General features: G+C 56.0%; 1 protein-coding gene across 1 annotated transcript in view; it reads left to right on the top strand.

Moving 5' to 3' along the window:
* Positions 1–11,319, top strand: part of CTDP1 (CTD phosphatase subunit 1) — a gene marked incomplete at both ends in the record, with an annotated part of 56,296 nt that extends 44,977 nt beyond the window's left edge. The window contains 2 exons of the mRNA XM_080714814.1: positions 7,539–7,699; positions 11,178–11,319. Of these exons, the coding sequence (XP_080570940.1) occupies positions 7,539–7,699; positions 11,178–11,319 (303 nt within the window). The remainder of the gene's footprint in view (positions 1–7,538; positions 7,700–11,177) is intronic.
* Positions 11,320–14,026: the final 2,707 nt, after the last annotated feature.

Here is a 14,026-nt window from a genome sequence, read left to right as displayed (position 1 = left end):
ACCCTGGCTATCATCAGCCTAGTTAACAGCTGGGACGAAATAGCTAAGAGACCTGTGGAGCCAGGAGGAATTACTGGTCCAGACCCACACGTTTATCTGCAGAACATCCTGGGTTGGCCTCTCAAAGCTTCTTGGACCCAATTCCTAGAGCTCTAGTGTCTGTAGTCCCCAGCTCAAGTTGCTTCAGTCTCGAGTCTTTGAACATCAACTCTCCAAAGCCAGGGAGCCGTGGAAAAGCGAGGACAGACCAGGGGCAGCACTGGATCCCAGGCGTGAGGCGTGTGTGGGAGGAGCTGTGCTGACGCGTGGTGAGTGGCAGGGTCCCCGCCGCAGCCAGGTTGGAGGAGCACTGCCTGACATGGGCTTTCCACGTGGGAAAGGCCCAGGCTGCCTGTCTCCCAGTACTATGCAGGGCCCGTTTATCCTGCAAGACTTGCTTGGAAAAATGTAGAACATTGAAAGTTAGGAAGGATTGATTGAGTCTGACCGTTGTGGTTATGTGGAAGGCTCTGCCGCGTGCAGCATCTCTCCTGGAACATCCAGAGGCAGGCCACTTGTGTTCAAGGTGTGCATGATGGAGCCACATGGTGCTGTGTGCCTGTCACCCACCAACTTTAGGAGTCTGAGGCAGGAGGATCACAAGACTGCAGCTAACCTGGGCAACTTAGCAAGACCCAGTCTCAAAGTAAAACATAAAAAGAGAGCCGGGTGTGGTGGCACACACTTGTAATCCCAGCATTGGGGAGGCTGAGACAGGAGAATTTCCGTTTGCGGCCAACCTCAGCTACTTAGTTGAGGCCCTTTGCAACTCAGTGAGACCATTTCAAAATAAAGAATTAAAAACAGAGCTGGGAGTGTAGCTCAGTGATAGAATGCCCCTGGGTTCCATCCACAGTACTGCCAATAAATAAATAGGTAGGGCTGGGGATGTTGCCCCTGGATGCAATTCCCTCAGTACTGCCAAAAATAAATAAATTGCATCATGTTAACAGTCAACTTTTCAGAATCACTTTAAAGAATGGGAAGGAACTTAGAGCTTGAAAACCCAGGCCTGTATGAAAAAGTGAACAATTTCACCTGAGATTTGCATGCGAAATCTAGAAGCCCGATAGGCACGGGTGTAGTGGTGCCCTAGCCCAGTGGGTGAGTCTGTCAGGACGCCCTCTGGTGGTGGATCAGCAGCGCGTGTCTTGCTACAGTTGGTGGGTGCCTTGGAATTGAAGACATGGAGTGTTCCAGCTTGGCAGAGGGATAGTTCCTTCCTTCCTATTCCCGTTCCTTCCTTCGTATTCCCGAGCCTTCAAATTTCTTAGGAACATCTTTAAGATTGTGGGCATGTTTACTTTTATTATGTGAAATTCTGATTTTAAGTGGCATTTGACATAGTTACATAATCACAGCTGATCCTCATTCCGATTCCATGTTTGTGAATCTGCCTTCTCATTAAAATTTATTTGTAATTCAGACATCCACAGACATGCGTAGAGTGGATGGTGTGGGTCGCTGACACCGCATTCCCAGCTGAGCCCACAGGGGGGCACTCCTCCCCCATCCTCAGCCCAGCCTTGAGCATGGCTGCTGGGAGAGCAAGCCATGAAGCACCACACTTTCCACATTTCTGGGCTGCTTCTTGGGAATCATGCCATTCAGAACAGCCCTAGCATAGGCTGGCAAGCTGCCTAGTGTCCCCACTCAGGCTGTTGTGGGCTTCACAGAGAAGACACTTGGGCCAAAGGAGTTCCTTGGGGCACAGTGGCCTCGAGTTCAGTGTCCACGACACGACGGCCCGTGTTCCGTAAGGAGTCTTCACACGCGCACGGGGCCATGTCGCCAGCGGGCTAGGTGTGGTGACGAGGCTGCAGGGACCTGCCACAGCTCCCCACCGCACTCCCTGCTCAGTAGCTCAGCGTCAGCAGCGACTCCATGGACCTCAGGACTGGGGCCAACAAGAGTCGGCCTTATCCAGAAGTCGAGTTCTGCTTTGAACCTCAGGGACTATTTTGAAAGCCAGAGTAGACAGGCAGCTTCAGGCACTGCAGTCTCTCTGTCTTGTGTTGAGTGTAGAACATACATCTGACCCTTCAAGTGGTTAGAAAGGTAAAGGTCACCATATGTTTTTCTCTGGTTTGGGGGTCCAAAGTTGATAAACTAGGTGAGAAATACCTGTAGATTGTGTGTTTTATACTAAATGTTTTCCTTGCTTTCTATGTTGAGAATACTTTTGCCTGGCTAAAAGGAATTTTAAATCTTTATTTGGTGAAATTCTCTTCAAATTAAGGGATTTCAGTTAGGATAGTTGGGGAGGGGAGCGTGTCCCCATCTGGAGCAGACCTAGACGCTGGTCTCCAGAGCTACTGGGATGAAGCCGGCCCTAGGAGCCATGACAGTCAGTCACAGCACAGAGAGTATTGCTCTTCCTGAAAATGACAGCCCTCTGCACCTAGGTGGGGATGGGGAAGACGCGTCCCCACCGTGAGGCGGCCCGCTCCTGCTCACACAGGGCTTTCCCATGGCACTGGGTTGGATTAGGTTGGACTGCATTTCACACAGGCCATTGCAGAGTTGGCTTTAAAGTCAGCAGCTACTGCATATTGGAAAGAAAATGCAAAAGAATTTCACAGATCCCACTGAGCGTCAAAAAATTCAGTGCCTCGCAACAGCGTCTTCGCCCAGAGCAGGGCTAGCTGGCCACGGGGGACGGGAGTGCACTGCTGAGCTCTGTGTTGCCCCTCCTGTGGCCTCCTGCCTTCAGTTCCTGTGGGTTATTTGGTGTCACAGCATTAGGTCTTCATCTGGCATGGGCTTAGCTCCACACTAGACGGCCAAGGAGCCGAGATCTGTGCTCTCTTGGTGTATCAGATGTTCTTCCTGTTGAGTGAAGAAGGATCTCTGCAAGTGTTTCCTCAGCAGGCTCTGCTTTAGAGATGGTGGCTTTGGGAGCCAGCGCCCTGCAGGCACCGGGGTGGCCTGTAGATCACTGGTGCTTTCTCTCCTTGGCCCGTCCTGTCCGGGTTCCATGGACAGGGTCTGAAGACCCGTGTGGGCAGAAGCTGTTGAGGCTGTGCTGCAGCCCAGCAGGGGCGCCCCACCGGTGGGCTGTCGCTTGGTCCAGGCACAGCGACTGGTGTGACTGCTTTTCCGTTGGTGTGGCTGCCAGGCGCCTGGTCTCAGCACATTCAGGGTATGGCCGCCTATTCCTTCTGAGCCTCACTGCAGCGTGAGGGCCTCACTCCAGGCAGCCGCTCCACCGCCGAGCGAGGCCCCAGCTCAGCGTTGTTTCCTTGCGTGGTGGTTTTGATCGTATTGAACCTGTACGTGTGTTTAGATCTGTAAGAACGACAAGCTGTACGCTTCTGCCCAGTTTCGTATTTGTTTGAACAGATGACAGTTAAAGGAAGTAAGAACTCTGGAGCAGGTTTTTATTTGCTGCTTGATGCAGAGTTGTCTGGTGTGAGCCGATGTTAAGTGGTCACTGCCGAGTCACGAAGAGAGACATCCCTATGGGGCCAGGGTCTGCTTGGGCATCTCATTCCGTGACACGCTCGGGGACGGGGACGGGGCGGCCCGGCATGACCCTGTCACTTCACACATCCTCCTTTTGCATGCCCGTGTCGGCTGGGGCAGCTGTAGGAGTCTCTACTCTCCCCACCTCCGCCCATGGCACTTTCATACACAGGCTATAGGCATGTGCCCTCCACTGAGGTTTCTGGTGGTTACTACATTCCAAGTAAGACAGAGGCATATTTCCATTGGCTTCACAGTTCTCAGATGAGACAAGTTAATCCAGGAGGCACCGAGGATCCCTCTGGGTAGGCAGGTAAATCCAGCTGCCATCCCGGGGGTATCCAGGAGACCTGACTTTGGGGGATCCCAGTATACCAGGTCAGCCACTCAGCCTGAAAGAAAGCCAGATAACAAAAGTAATGGTGAAGTAGGAAAGGAATTTGCTATTCCCCGTGGTCATCTTGGTAAGGGGACCCAGCCTCTCCTCTCTGTGGGATGCTGATGTGACCTTCAGTTCTAATTGGGGGAGATCCGGGTGGGTGCCAGAGGCATGCTGGTCATGCAGCCATGGTCCCACTGGGCTGGCTGTTGGGTCTCAGGTCTGGTGCTGGATTGCTGGAGATGTCGCCACCACAGGCAGCTCAGTTCCCATCACAGGATGATGGCTGCTGTGTAGTGCACCCTCGGTTCCACGGTGGCACAGTTACTGCCACAAAGAGGAGCAGCCCCATCAAGGGTGCCCTCCCCTCAAGAACATCGTAGTTACTCTTCATGTCCTAGTCTTGAAAGGGGAATTTAGAGCTAATTAACCTTGTACTGCCGGTTTTTAGACATTTCTTAAATGACTTAATATGTCTTCGTGCAGAGTGAAACAAGATGCTCACCCAAAACAAAAGATAGGTACAAAGTGTTGTTTCTTGGAAGTTTTGTTTGATTGCATTGAAAGTCCGTATGCAGGAACAAAAGTCTGCCCGTCTTTTGCTTAACATTAGTAAGGGTCCCCTCTCAGGAGAGGCCTTCTTGCATGAGTCTCAGGGCTCATGCTTTGCATAAGTCGTTTTCGGAGCATGTGTGCTGCCTACGGCCAGCACCTGCACATGGGTCTTAAATCCTGCGAGAAGCCGTTTCCGAATGTTTTCCAAGTAGAGATATTTCCCCCCCCCACATGTCATTGAAATTCCTTTTTGGCCTTTAAAGTGTTTTCTGTTCATAAAAATATCTTTTCAGTTGACATCATACATTTTAACCACTGTGTTAGGTTTCTGTGCTGTATAACAAGTTACCAAAGTTCCGCGGCTGAAAACAACCCCCACTTCTTGCCTCGCCATTCAGGGATGGGGATGGAACTCAGGGCGAGGCCTTTGCTGGGTCTTGGCCTGTGCACAGCTCCTTCCCATGGCATAGGGCCAGCGTCTTCAGCTCACAGGGCCCCACTGTCCCCCAGCGAGTCCCCAGTCATCCAGGATGGAGTCTTGGCCTGGCCAGGGGCCGTGATCACCCTCCTCTCTGCCACCCCAGCCCGCAGAGCGAGCCACAGGCTCCTCCTGCGCAGTGATGTGGGCGCCGGCGCCCTCTTGGGGGCCTGCTGCTAGCGTGTCCACACAGGTGATTCCACCAGCGCAGTTCCAGTGGCACTGGGGCATAAAACCAGGAGGCCCTGCTGACCAAGACGGGTCACCCAGTTGAGGAGAAAGAAGAATGAGGGTCGGGGGGGCTTATTAGGGCCACAATAAGGGAATGCCCAATTTAAGCCGTCTTAAAACCATTTCCAGAGTTTTACATGATTGTGGCTGACTTGGTAGTTCAATCTGCAAGGGGGCCGTGGTCGTGTGTCCTGTGTGTCAGAAGTTGTGCTGGCGTGACAGCGTCCAGCTGTCCTGAAGAAGAGTGGCCAGCCACAGCCTCAGGACACTGGGGTGGCGTTCGCCCGGTTGGCATGTCCCTGGTGAAGACGCGGGTGGAGGGGCGTGGTTCAGTGCTGGACTCCAGGCACCTGCAGATGCCGCGGGTGGTGGGATCGAGGCCAGCCGGGAGCCGTGTCCTTCTGCTGAGAAGGAGGCATTTACATTGGTCCCATGACCTTCAGTGACATGTTTCAGGTTGCTTGGCTTCTGTGTACCGCTGTGAGTGGAGGCTCTTTGGGAGAGGCCTGTGTTTGTCTTCTGTTTCTCTCCTTTACCTGCTGCTGATCAGTGCCCAGGTGGCGTAGGCTGGTAGGAGGGAGGAGCTGGCCTGGCCAGGACCTGCTGGGCCGCCCCTGCCTCACCGCTCTGCACGCCTCCTCCATCCTTCCCCTCCCTTGCTCAGGTCAGAGTTACTAACTCTCTTGTGATCCTGCCTCAGACTTTGGTCGATGGAAGCATTGTGTGTGTTGACAAGACACAGTAGCACTTGATACCATATTTGTCCTTTGGTAGTGATCTCAGAACTTCATTCAGTATAAACTGGGTTTTTTTTAAGTATTTCCTTAGATTTACATATTTTCCTTATTATCTTTTAAATCAAGTTAATAGTTCATTACATAGTTTATTACAGATACTATTTTTCAAAAAGTACAGTTACAAGCCGGGCATGGTGGCACACACTTGTAATCTCCGCACTTGGGAACCTGAGACAGGAGGATCACACAGGTTCAAAGCCAGCCTCAGCTACTTAGTGAGGCTCTAAGCAACTTAGACCCTGTTTCCAAATAAAATATAAAATAGGGCTGGGAGTATATCCTGGAGGTAGAAAGCCTCTGGGTTCCACCCCCCAGTAACTAACACACACACACACACACACACACACACACACAACAGTTACCTTCTGTGAAAGGAAGCCGTTTCCAGACAGATACTTGTCTGAGTCTGAGTCGAGCACAGAAAGGGAGCACCAACTTGGGTGCCATGGACAAGGCCGGGCTTGGTATGTGCTCACACTGGACATGGTGCCATAGCCACAGTGTGCTCACACGCTGGGCATGATGCCACAGGTGCCTTAGTGTGTGCTCACATGCTGGTGTGGCCGTAGAGGGCGCCTGGTCCAACAAGCCTGAGCAGAATCGCTGTGTGCTGGGTCGGGTTCCTGGGACCTCTGAGTGCTGGTAAGCGTGGTGATGCACACAAGTGGCCGCCACGTGGAGGGTGTGTGGAGATCCCTGGTGGCCATGGCTGCCCTGCCTGTCTCTGGGCCCTTGTGGCTGTGCCCTCGTGCAGGCACTCGGCCTGGGAGCTTGAGGCGGCCCCATCATGTGGCAGGTGCCACTGGCATGCAGGCCAGCTCAATCCATGGAGGCAGCTGAGCCCTGGCCTGTCTGCCTGGGCACTTTCTTCTCTGCTCCCCACCCACCGGCCTCCGTACCTCAGGAGAGGAGGTGAGAGTGGGGGCCTGGGGCCAGGTGCACAGCTGGCCTTGGCTCTGCCCTGGCATCCAGCAGAGCTGTTCCAGCTGCACAGCAGAGCGATGGTGCCTCTGCCTTCCAGTGCTGAGGCCCAGCAGTGCTCTGGTCTCTGCATAGTAGCCCTTGCCCTTGTTCTCCATCTGCGTGGTCCCCTCTGTCCTCTGCCCTTATGGTTCCCCCCTACCTTCCCTGGCACATCCCAAGCTTAAAGTAGAGCTGAGAAACAGCAAGTCAGAGACTGAAGTGCTGCACCCCAGACGCCAGGACTCAACTCCCCTGGAAGCCATGGCTGGCCCTCCCAAGGGCCTCACACAGTGCCACAGAGTGAGCACATACCAAGGCGTCTCTGGCACCACGCCCAGGAGCCCACGGTGCAGGGCCTTGGGGGTATACAGGGTCAGGGGAGCAGTCTGCCACTTCCTTACGGTCTCCAGCCCCCGTTCATGCTCCAGGCCAGCAGCAGGCCTCACACGCCCATTCTCCCCCTGCCCTTATGGGCTGGCTAAATTTGGACCCCAACCTTCAAGTAAAAGCAGAACCGAGCATCCGGCCCACGGCAGTGTGGCGCCAAAGCCACAGGACCTGCCGCCATGCAGGGAGGGGCGAGAGGTCAGAGCGCTGGCTGCAAGCCCACTGACTCTCGGCCCTTTGTCAGGTTGACGACATCCTCGGGGAAGGCAGCGATGACAGCGACAGCGAGAAGAAGCAGCCAGACGAGGAGCGGGAGGGGGCACGCCGGCCCAGGGGGCCCGAGAAGCCCCAGGCTCCCGCGCCATCACCCAGCGACAAGAGTACGGCGGGGGCCCGTGGTCCCAGGTGAGGCAGGCAGTTAGGGCCGGGTGAGGTGGGCAGTGGGACGGGCAGCGAGGCCTGGATGAGGTGGGCAGCGAGGCCCAGGTGAGATGGGCGGCGAGACCCAGGTAAGGCGGGCGGCAAGACCCCGGTGAGGTGGGCAGCGAGGCCCAGGTGAGGTGGGCAGTGGGACGGGCAGCGAGGCCAGGTGAGGTGGGCAGTGGGACGGGCAGTGAGGCCTGGATGAGGTGGGCGGCGAGGTCCAGGTGAGATGGGCGGCGAGACCCAAGTAAGGCAGGCGGCAAGACCCCGGTGAGGTGGGCAGCGAGGCCCAGGTGAGGTGGGCAGTGGGACGGGCAGTGAGGCCCGGGTGAGGTGGGCAGTGGGACGGGCAGCGAGGCCTGGATGAGGTGGGCGGCGAGGCCCAGGTGAGATGGGCGGCGAGACCCAGGTAAGGCAGGCGGCAAGACCCCGGTGAGGTGGGCAGCGAGGCCCAGGTGAGGTGGGCAGTGGGACGGGCAGCGTGGCCCGTGACATGGGGCCCAGGTGAGGGCAGTCAGCACAGGCAAGGGTGAGCATGCATCCCAGGCAGGCCCAGCCTGTGTGCCATCCCAGGTACCAGTCACCCACAGCGCCCTGGTCATCAGCAAGGTGTCAGGATGTGGCTCCCACGGGTACGGAGTGGGAGGGAGGCCTGCTGACCTGCTCTACTTGCCTTGGGTCAGTGGCCGCTGTCCTCACTGCTGCCTCTGACCACTGCTTTTGGGCTCGTGGGTGTGACCACACGTGTTGGTGTCACTCAGGACGTCCTGTGTGGCCCGTGCCCCGTGCGCGGGTGGCTCTCCCGGTGCCCCACACCGTGCTCTGCTCTGTAGCCTCTGCCAATGGTTGATGCGTCTCCCCGAGGGTCTTGCCCTGAGGCCACCTCATAGGCGCAGGTGTGGGGCTCGTCCTGGGGCCAGGCATGTCCACGCTGGTGCCCAGGCAGCGCTGCTGTGCTTGGAAACCCACAGGGTGGCCAGGGCGCCTTGTACCTCCCTGCTGCCCCGGCTTGCCACCACACTGGTGCTGCACCACTCAGGGCTAGGTCCTGGGGTAGGTCACCGAGTGCTTTCTGGCACAGGAATCTCAGTGACCTCCATCTTACCTTTGGATTCCTCTTGGGCTTAACTTTCTTACATGTAAGTCTTGGAAATTAAGGTTCACTTATTTTAGTAAAACAGAACGGGACCTTTTTTCAAATGCTATCTGTTCTGTCATCATTTGTTAAATACTGTCCTGCACTAATTTGAAATGACTGTCAGAGCTAAGTGCCCAAGTGTATCTGGTCTGTCTTTGGCTGCTCTGGCTCTGCTGGTCTGAGTGGAGAGTTCTGTGCGTGTGCATCTGATCTGTTTCATGGGCCTTCTGTCTTGTCTGTTGATCTCTCTGTGCTGCTTTTAAGTCTTAGTTTTGTCAGATTGGTTCAGAAACAGGTAAAATTCAGAATCCCTAAAATGCTCAGATTTAGACACATCAAAACGGGGTCCACATCACTGCTCCAGGTGACAGACATACCTCTGGCCTGCGGCCACACCCTGAACACTCAGCTAGCGCTGCCCTCTTCCCCCACCCATCCCACCAATGCAGTCACATCAGAGTGGGGATAAAGTGTACAGAGTTTTATTAAGACTAGGTTCTTTTACTGAATCCAGTAGGCCACTGTGGTTGTGTTCTCTTAATCGGCGGGTCGCGCCTAGATTTGGTAATTACCTCATCTTTTATTTGCTTAGTGCCCGTCCTTTCTGCCAGTGCCTGAGCACCCACCGTACCCTCGCTTCCTAGACCTCACTGCTCCCCACCCTGGAGGTAGCCTGTCCTGATTTTCTGGTGTGCTGCCTCCCCCCACCCCCTTTTTCTTTTCTTTTCTTTTTTTTTTTTTTTTTTTTTTTTTTTTGGTGATATCGGGGATGGAACCCTTCTACCTCCGGGCTACACTCCCAGACCTATTTTATATTTTTATTTGGGAACAGGGTCTCTTAAGCCAGCAAGGGGCTTCGAACCTGTGCGATCTTCCTGTCTCTGCCTCCCAAGCGCGGGGATTACAAGCGTGCGCCACCAGGCCCGGCTCTTCCCCTCATTTTACTAGAGTTTATTTTCCAGAAGCTTCAGTGCTCTGCCTGCTGGGTAGGTGGGCATGCTCAGCACATCCTTCTGTCTGGCTGCTGGGCTGCCCGCAGAGCCTATCCTCTCCAGGATCTTTTTTTTGGTGGTACTGGGGTTCCTGGAAACCCTTCTACCTCTGGGCTGGGCTACACTCCCAGACCTATTTTATACTTTTTTATTTGGAAACAGGGTCTCTTAAACCAGCGTGGCTGGCTTCGAACCTGCGCGATCCTCCTGTCTCCGCCTCCCACGTGCGGGGATTACAAGCGTGCGCCACCACGCCCGGCCCCTCTGCAGGATCTTTATCTTGCCCTCTGTGTTGTGAAATGCTTGGGCCCCACCAGCCAGCGCGTGGTGCTGACCATACCACAGTCTGCTCTCAGAGCCCCTGAAACTCGAGCATCTCCCCCAGGAGGCTCTGGGGCTATGGAGGAGCATGCAGGTGTGTGCCTACCTGGCGTCTGGCACAGAGCTTGGCTCCAGCGCCTTGCCCCCATTGCATGACATAGGCCAACACTCTTTCTGCCGCCCAGTGTTCCCTTCGGAGAAGACGAGGGCGACAGCAGTGCCTCGGAGCCCATGGTGGCTCAACAAGCCAGGTGCCGGGCAGGTGGTACTCAGCAGGACCCCACCCGCGGCCGGTGGGCTGCCTTCTGCGTGTGGCCTTCTTGTCATCGGTGGGTCAGTTCTGGCTCCCGGGCTCTGCCGCAGAGATAAACAGCAGTTCAGAAGGCTTGCCGTTTCAGGCGCCCAGTCACACCCAGGACCAGGCCAGGATTCCAGCCACACGTGGAGGCAGTGCCAGATAGCACGTTCCTGGCACGCTGAGATGGACTCTGAGGACAAGCGACCTGCAACGCAGGGGCTCAGCAGGGGACTTCAGCGCCCACTCCACCGCTGCTTTGCGGAGATGGACAGACCTTTGGCTCCTGTGTTGGACCCAAGAACCATGGTCTTCCCATGGGCATGACTTGGCGTTTACTGGGTGGTGTGCTTGTCTCTGGGCACTGGGGTGTGCAGTGACGCTCTGGACGTGTTGGGAGGGTCCAGGGCTGTGTCCAGTGCCACCTGCTTCAGAAGTCTATAGATATGCCTAGAGTGGCCTGCTAAGGGGAACGTGGACACGTCCAGAACCATGTGCTAAGGGGGTCTCCAGGTGTGAGGGGGCTCTAGGCACGTCCAAGGTCACAGCGCTGGCACAGAGGGGTAGGACAAGCTTGCGTGTGCCCCTGACCGTCCGGTGGACATGGCCCAAGTCCTGGCCACAGGGACTGTCTTGGCAAGTGCAGGCCACACATGCCCGTGGTGTGCTGAGCACAGCCCTGCAGCACCTCACAGCCTCCGCTTCTCTTTCCAGAGGCCACAAGAGAAAGCTGAATGAGGAGGACGCCGCCAGCGATTCCAGCAGGGAGTCCAGCAATGAGGACGAGGAGGGCAGCAGCTCAGAGGCGGATGAGATGGCCGCAGCGCTGGAGGCAGAGCTGAATGACCTGATGTGACAGCCGCCCTGCACAGCCTCAGCTCGGCCCTTCTCCAGAAGGACGCATATTTTACAGAGCTCCACATACAGAAACACATTATTTTGCAGAAATAGGTGTTTTAAAGAAGTTTTACTATAGGAAAGTCTACTTTTTTAAGTGGCAGCGTGTTACGGGGGATTGGTGTGCTATGCCAAAGAGCTCAGCCAGCCTCACGCGTGGTGAAACTGGAGTCTGGTTTCTCGTCACGTGGCAAGGGGAGGGCTCGGGGAGGGCTACTCTTGAAATGCCACAGCACATTTAGGGTGAAGACTGGGATCCAACAAGACATGGCGGGTGACAGAGCAAGAACCTGATGTCTTGCTGGGCTTTTTACTGCTGACTCTCAGAATTCTGAAGGATTTTTAAATGAAACAGCAATGCGGGTATGTACAGAACACTGAGATGTGCGCAGGCAGCCTGGCCCGCCATCCGCAGAGCACCCAGGCGACCTGGGCCCGCTGGGCATCACGATGGGAATGGGAGGCGCCTCCTTTCTTCGGTGGCCGTGTGCTCCCTGGAGAGAGCTGATGTAAAGTTTTTGTATATCTATTTCATATTTGACCCACCAGATTCTTTCATTTAATAAAAATCCTTTTTGTACATCCTCTTCTCCGGCGCCTTGCAGCAGTGCGCGGGCCTTTGGCTGTGCCGCGGCGACGCTCGGTGGGGACAGGGTGGTGTCCGGCCCGCCTCCTGCTGGAGCTGCTACCACAGGAACAGCGCGCTAAGACTTGGAGTTGCCAGGCTTGGCGTTCAGACAAGGTGAGAGTGGTAGTACTTCCTCCTCAGCCGCCCTGGCTCTTGACCTCTCCACTGTTGGGTAGTTTTCAGAGGGTTTCACTGGAGCATTAAGAATACAAAGGACTGTTACGTCTGATTAGGAAATTGCCAGAGACTAACTCTGAGCACCAAGGGAACAGGCAGTTCTGACCTGGACTCACTGCCACAGCCGGAGGGATAGATAGGTGCGTCCACCGGGCGCCCTCCAGGCCGCCCTGCGGGGTGGGTTACCTGTACCCGCAGGGCTGTCCCCGCCACGTCTCGAAGCTCAGTCCCACCGCCTCCCCTGCAGCCTGTCCCTTCTGAGCTCTGGACAGCAGAGGAAGAAATCCAGGGTCTTTGTTGTGTCCATGATCACAGCTTCTGCGCAGGCCTGTCATGGGAAAAGGAGAACGCCCAGGCTTGGGACTCGGCACATTTCTCCTTGACGACACTGTTGAAATACTACTTCAGCCAGCTCCAGGTCTCAGCACAGCAGATGTTTCGCTCTCCCTTTTTGGGGTACTTATCACACTTAAGAAGCGTTGGGCTAAAGCTCTAGTTACACACTTTGCAGCTGCCACACACACGGGTAATTCTAGAGCAGGCTTTGCAGACCTCTGTGTGCCTGAATCTCCGGGCCTCACTAAGTCATGCTCTGAGTCCATCTGTCTGTCTGTCGGGGTTGGGGGATTTGAGCACTGGCATTCCAGTCGAGAGCCCACGTGATGCAGGGCCCACCCAGAACATCAAGGGAGAGGCCAGGGCCAGACATTCCAAGCAGGTAGCGCTGACACCCATTGCTTTGCTCCTTCCTGGACTCCTCCAGGACCCAGAGTGGCGCTCCTGCCGCCAGTCCAGCCCAGCTGGGCTGGGGGCTGTTTGTTCAGGCATGGGTATGGCAGATCTGCTCCTGGACAGTGCGTGCTCTGGGGGTCCTACCAAACAAAGAGCTTGACCACAGGAGAGCCCGAAGACGCCCTGGGGCCAGGGTCCCATCTGCCCTGCCACAGCGTCCCACGGCCCCTCTGAAGACCCTCCCTAGACTCTGGCCCACTCCACCTTTTGTTGAAAACGTCTGTGGGATGTCTTTCTCAAACCGGCAGCTCTCAGCTGTGCTTATCAGACCGTGAGCCCCATCTTGGGCTCAGACCCTCAGAGAGAAATGTGAACAAATGCGGCGAGACACAGCTTTGCTAGAGGAAGGATCCCTGAGCCCGTGCCACTGCCCGGCTGCTCACCAGCAAGGCTACAGCATCCTGCACCCGCCCAGGCTCCCAAGCCTCTTCTCGGGCTGAATGGAGCTCCCCCAAGGCTCTCCGCACACCTGTTCCTCCCTGGCAGCAGAGCCCCCTCCGGCCTTCACTGCTCAGCACATAAAACCAGCCTGTGTCACCGCTACCTGCTGCTCACCTGGCCTGTGGCTCCCAAGGTCAGAAGCCATGTCCCCACCTATGCCTGGCCCACGGCCAGTGCTGGGTGGCCTTGGGTCAAACAGGGACCCTCCAGAGACTTCCCAGGAGCTGGTCGGCCCCACACACTGCAGAGGACAGACATGACAACCAGCCAGGTGGGAGAGGGGATGATTCCACGAGGTGGCCAGCGGCAGATCCAGGTGGAGCGGGCGTGTCACGGCAGAGGGACACTTCCTGGGACATCTGCTCCCAACACTCCTGTCTACCTGGAGAAGAGGGCACGTCCAGAAAAGTCAGTCCAGATTTGTGACTGCAAACAGAGACATGACTTGCTGCCTCTGCAGGCCGGGCCGTTCAGGTCAAATTCAGGGCTGCTCAAGAGTGGCCCAGCATGGGCTGCAGGGGGAGCTCGACCCACCTCCACTCTGGACTCCACACCATGGACCTGAAGCCATCCGCAGACGGCCCCAAGAAATTTGGTGCCAGCATGCAGGGTCTCTGGTTAGAACAGG

This window comes from Muscardinus avellanarius, assembly GCF_963383645.1.
Source record: "Muscardinus avellanarius genome assembly, chromosome: 17".
NCBI classification, from domain to species: Eukaryota; Metazoa; Chordata; class Mammalia; order Rodentia; family Gliridae; genus Muscardinus; species Muscardinus avellanarius.
This window is presented reverse-complemented; position numbering and strand designations above follow the sequence as displayed.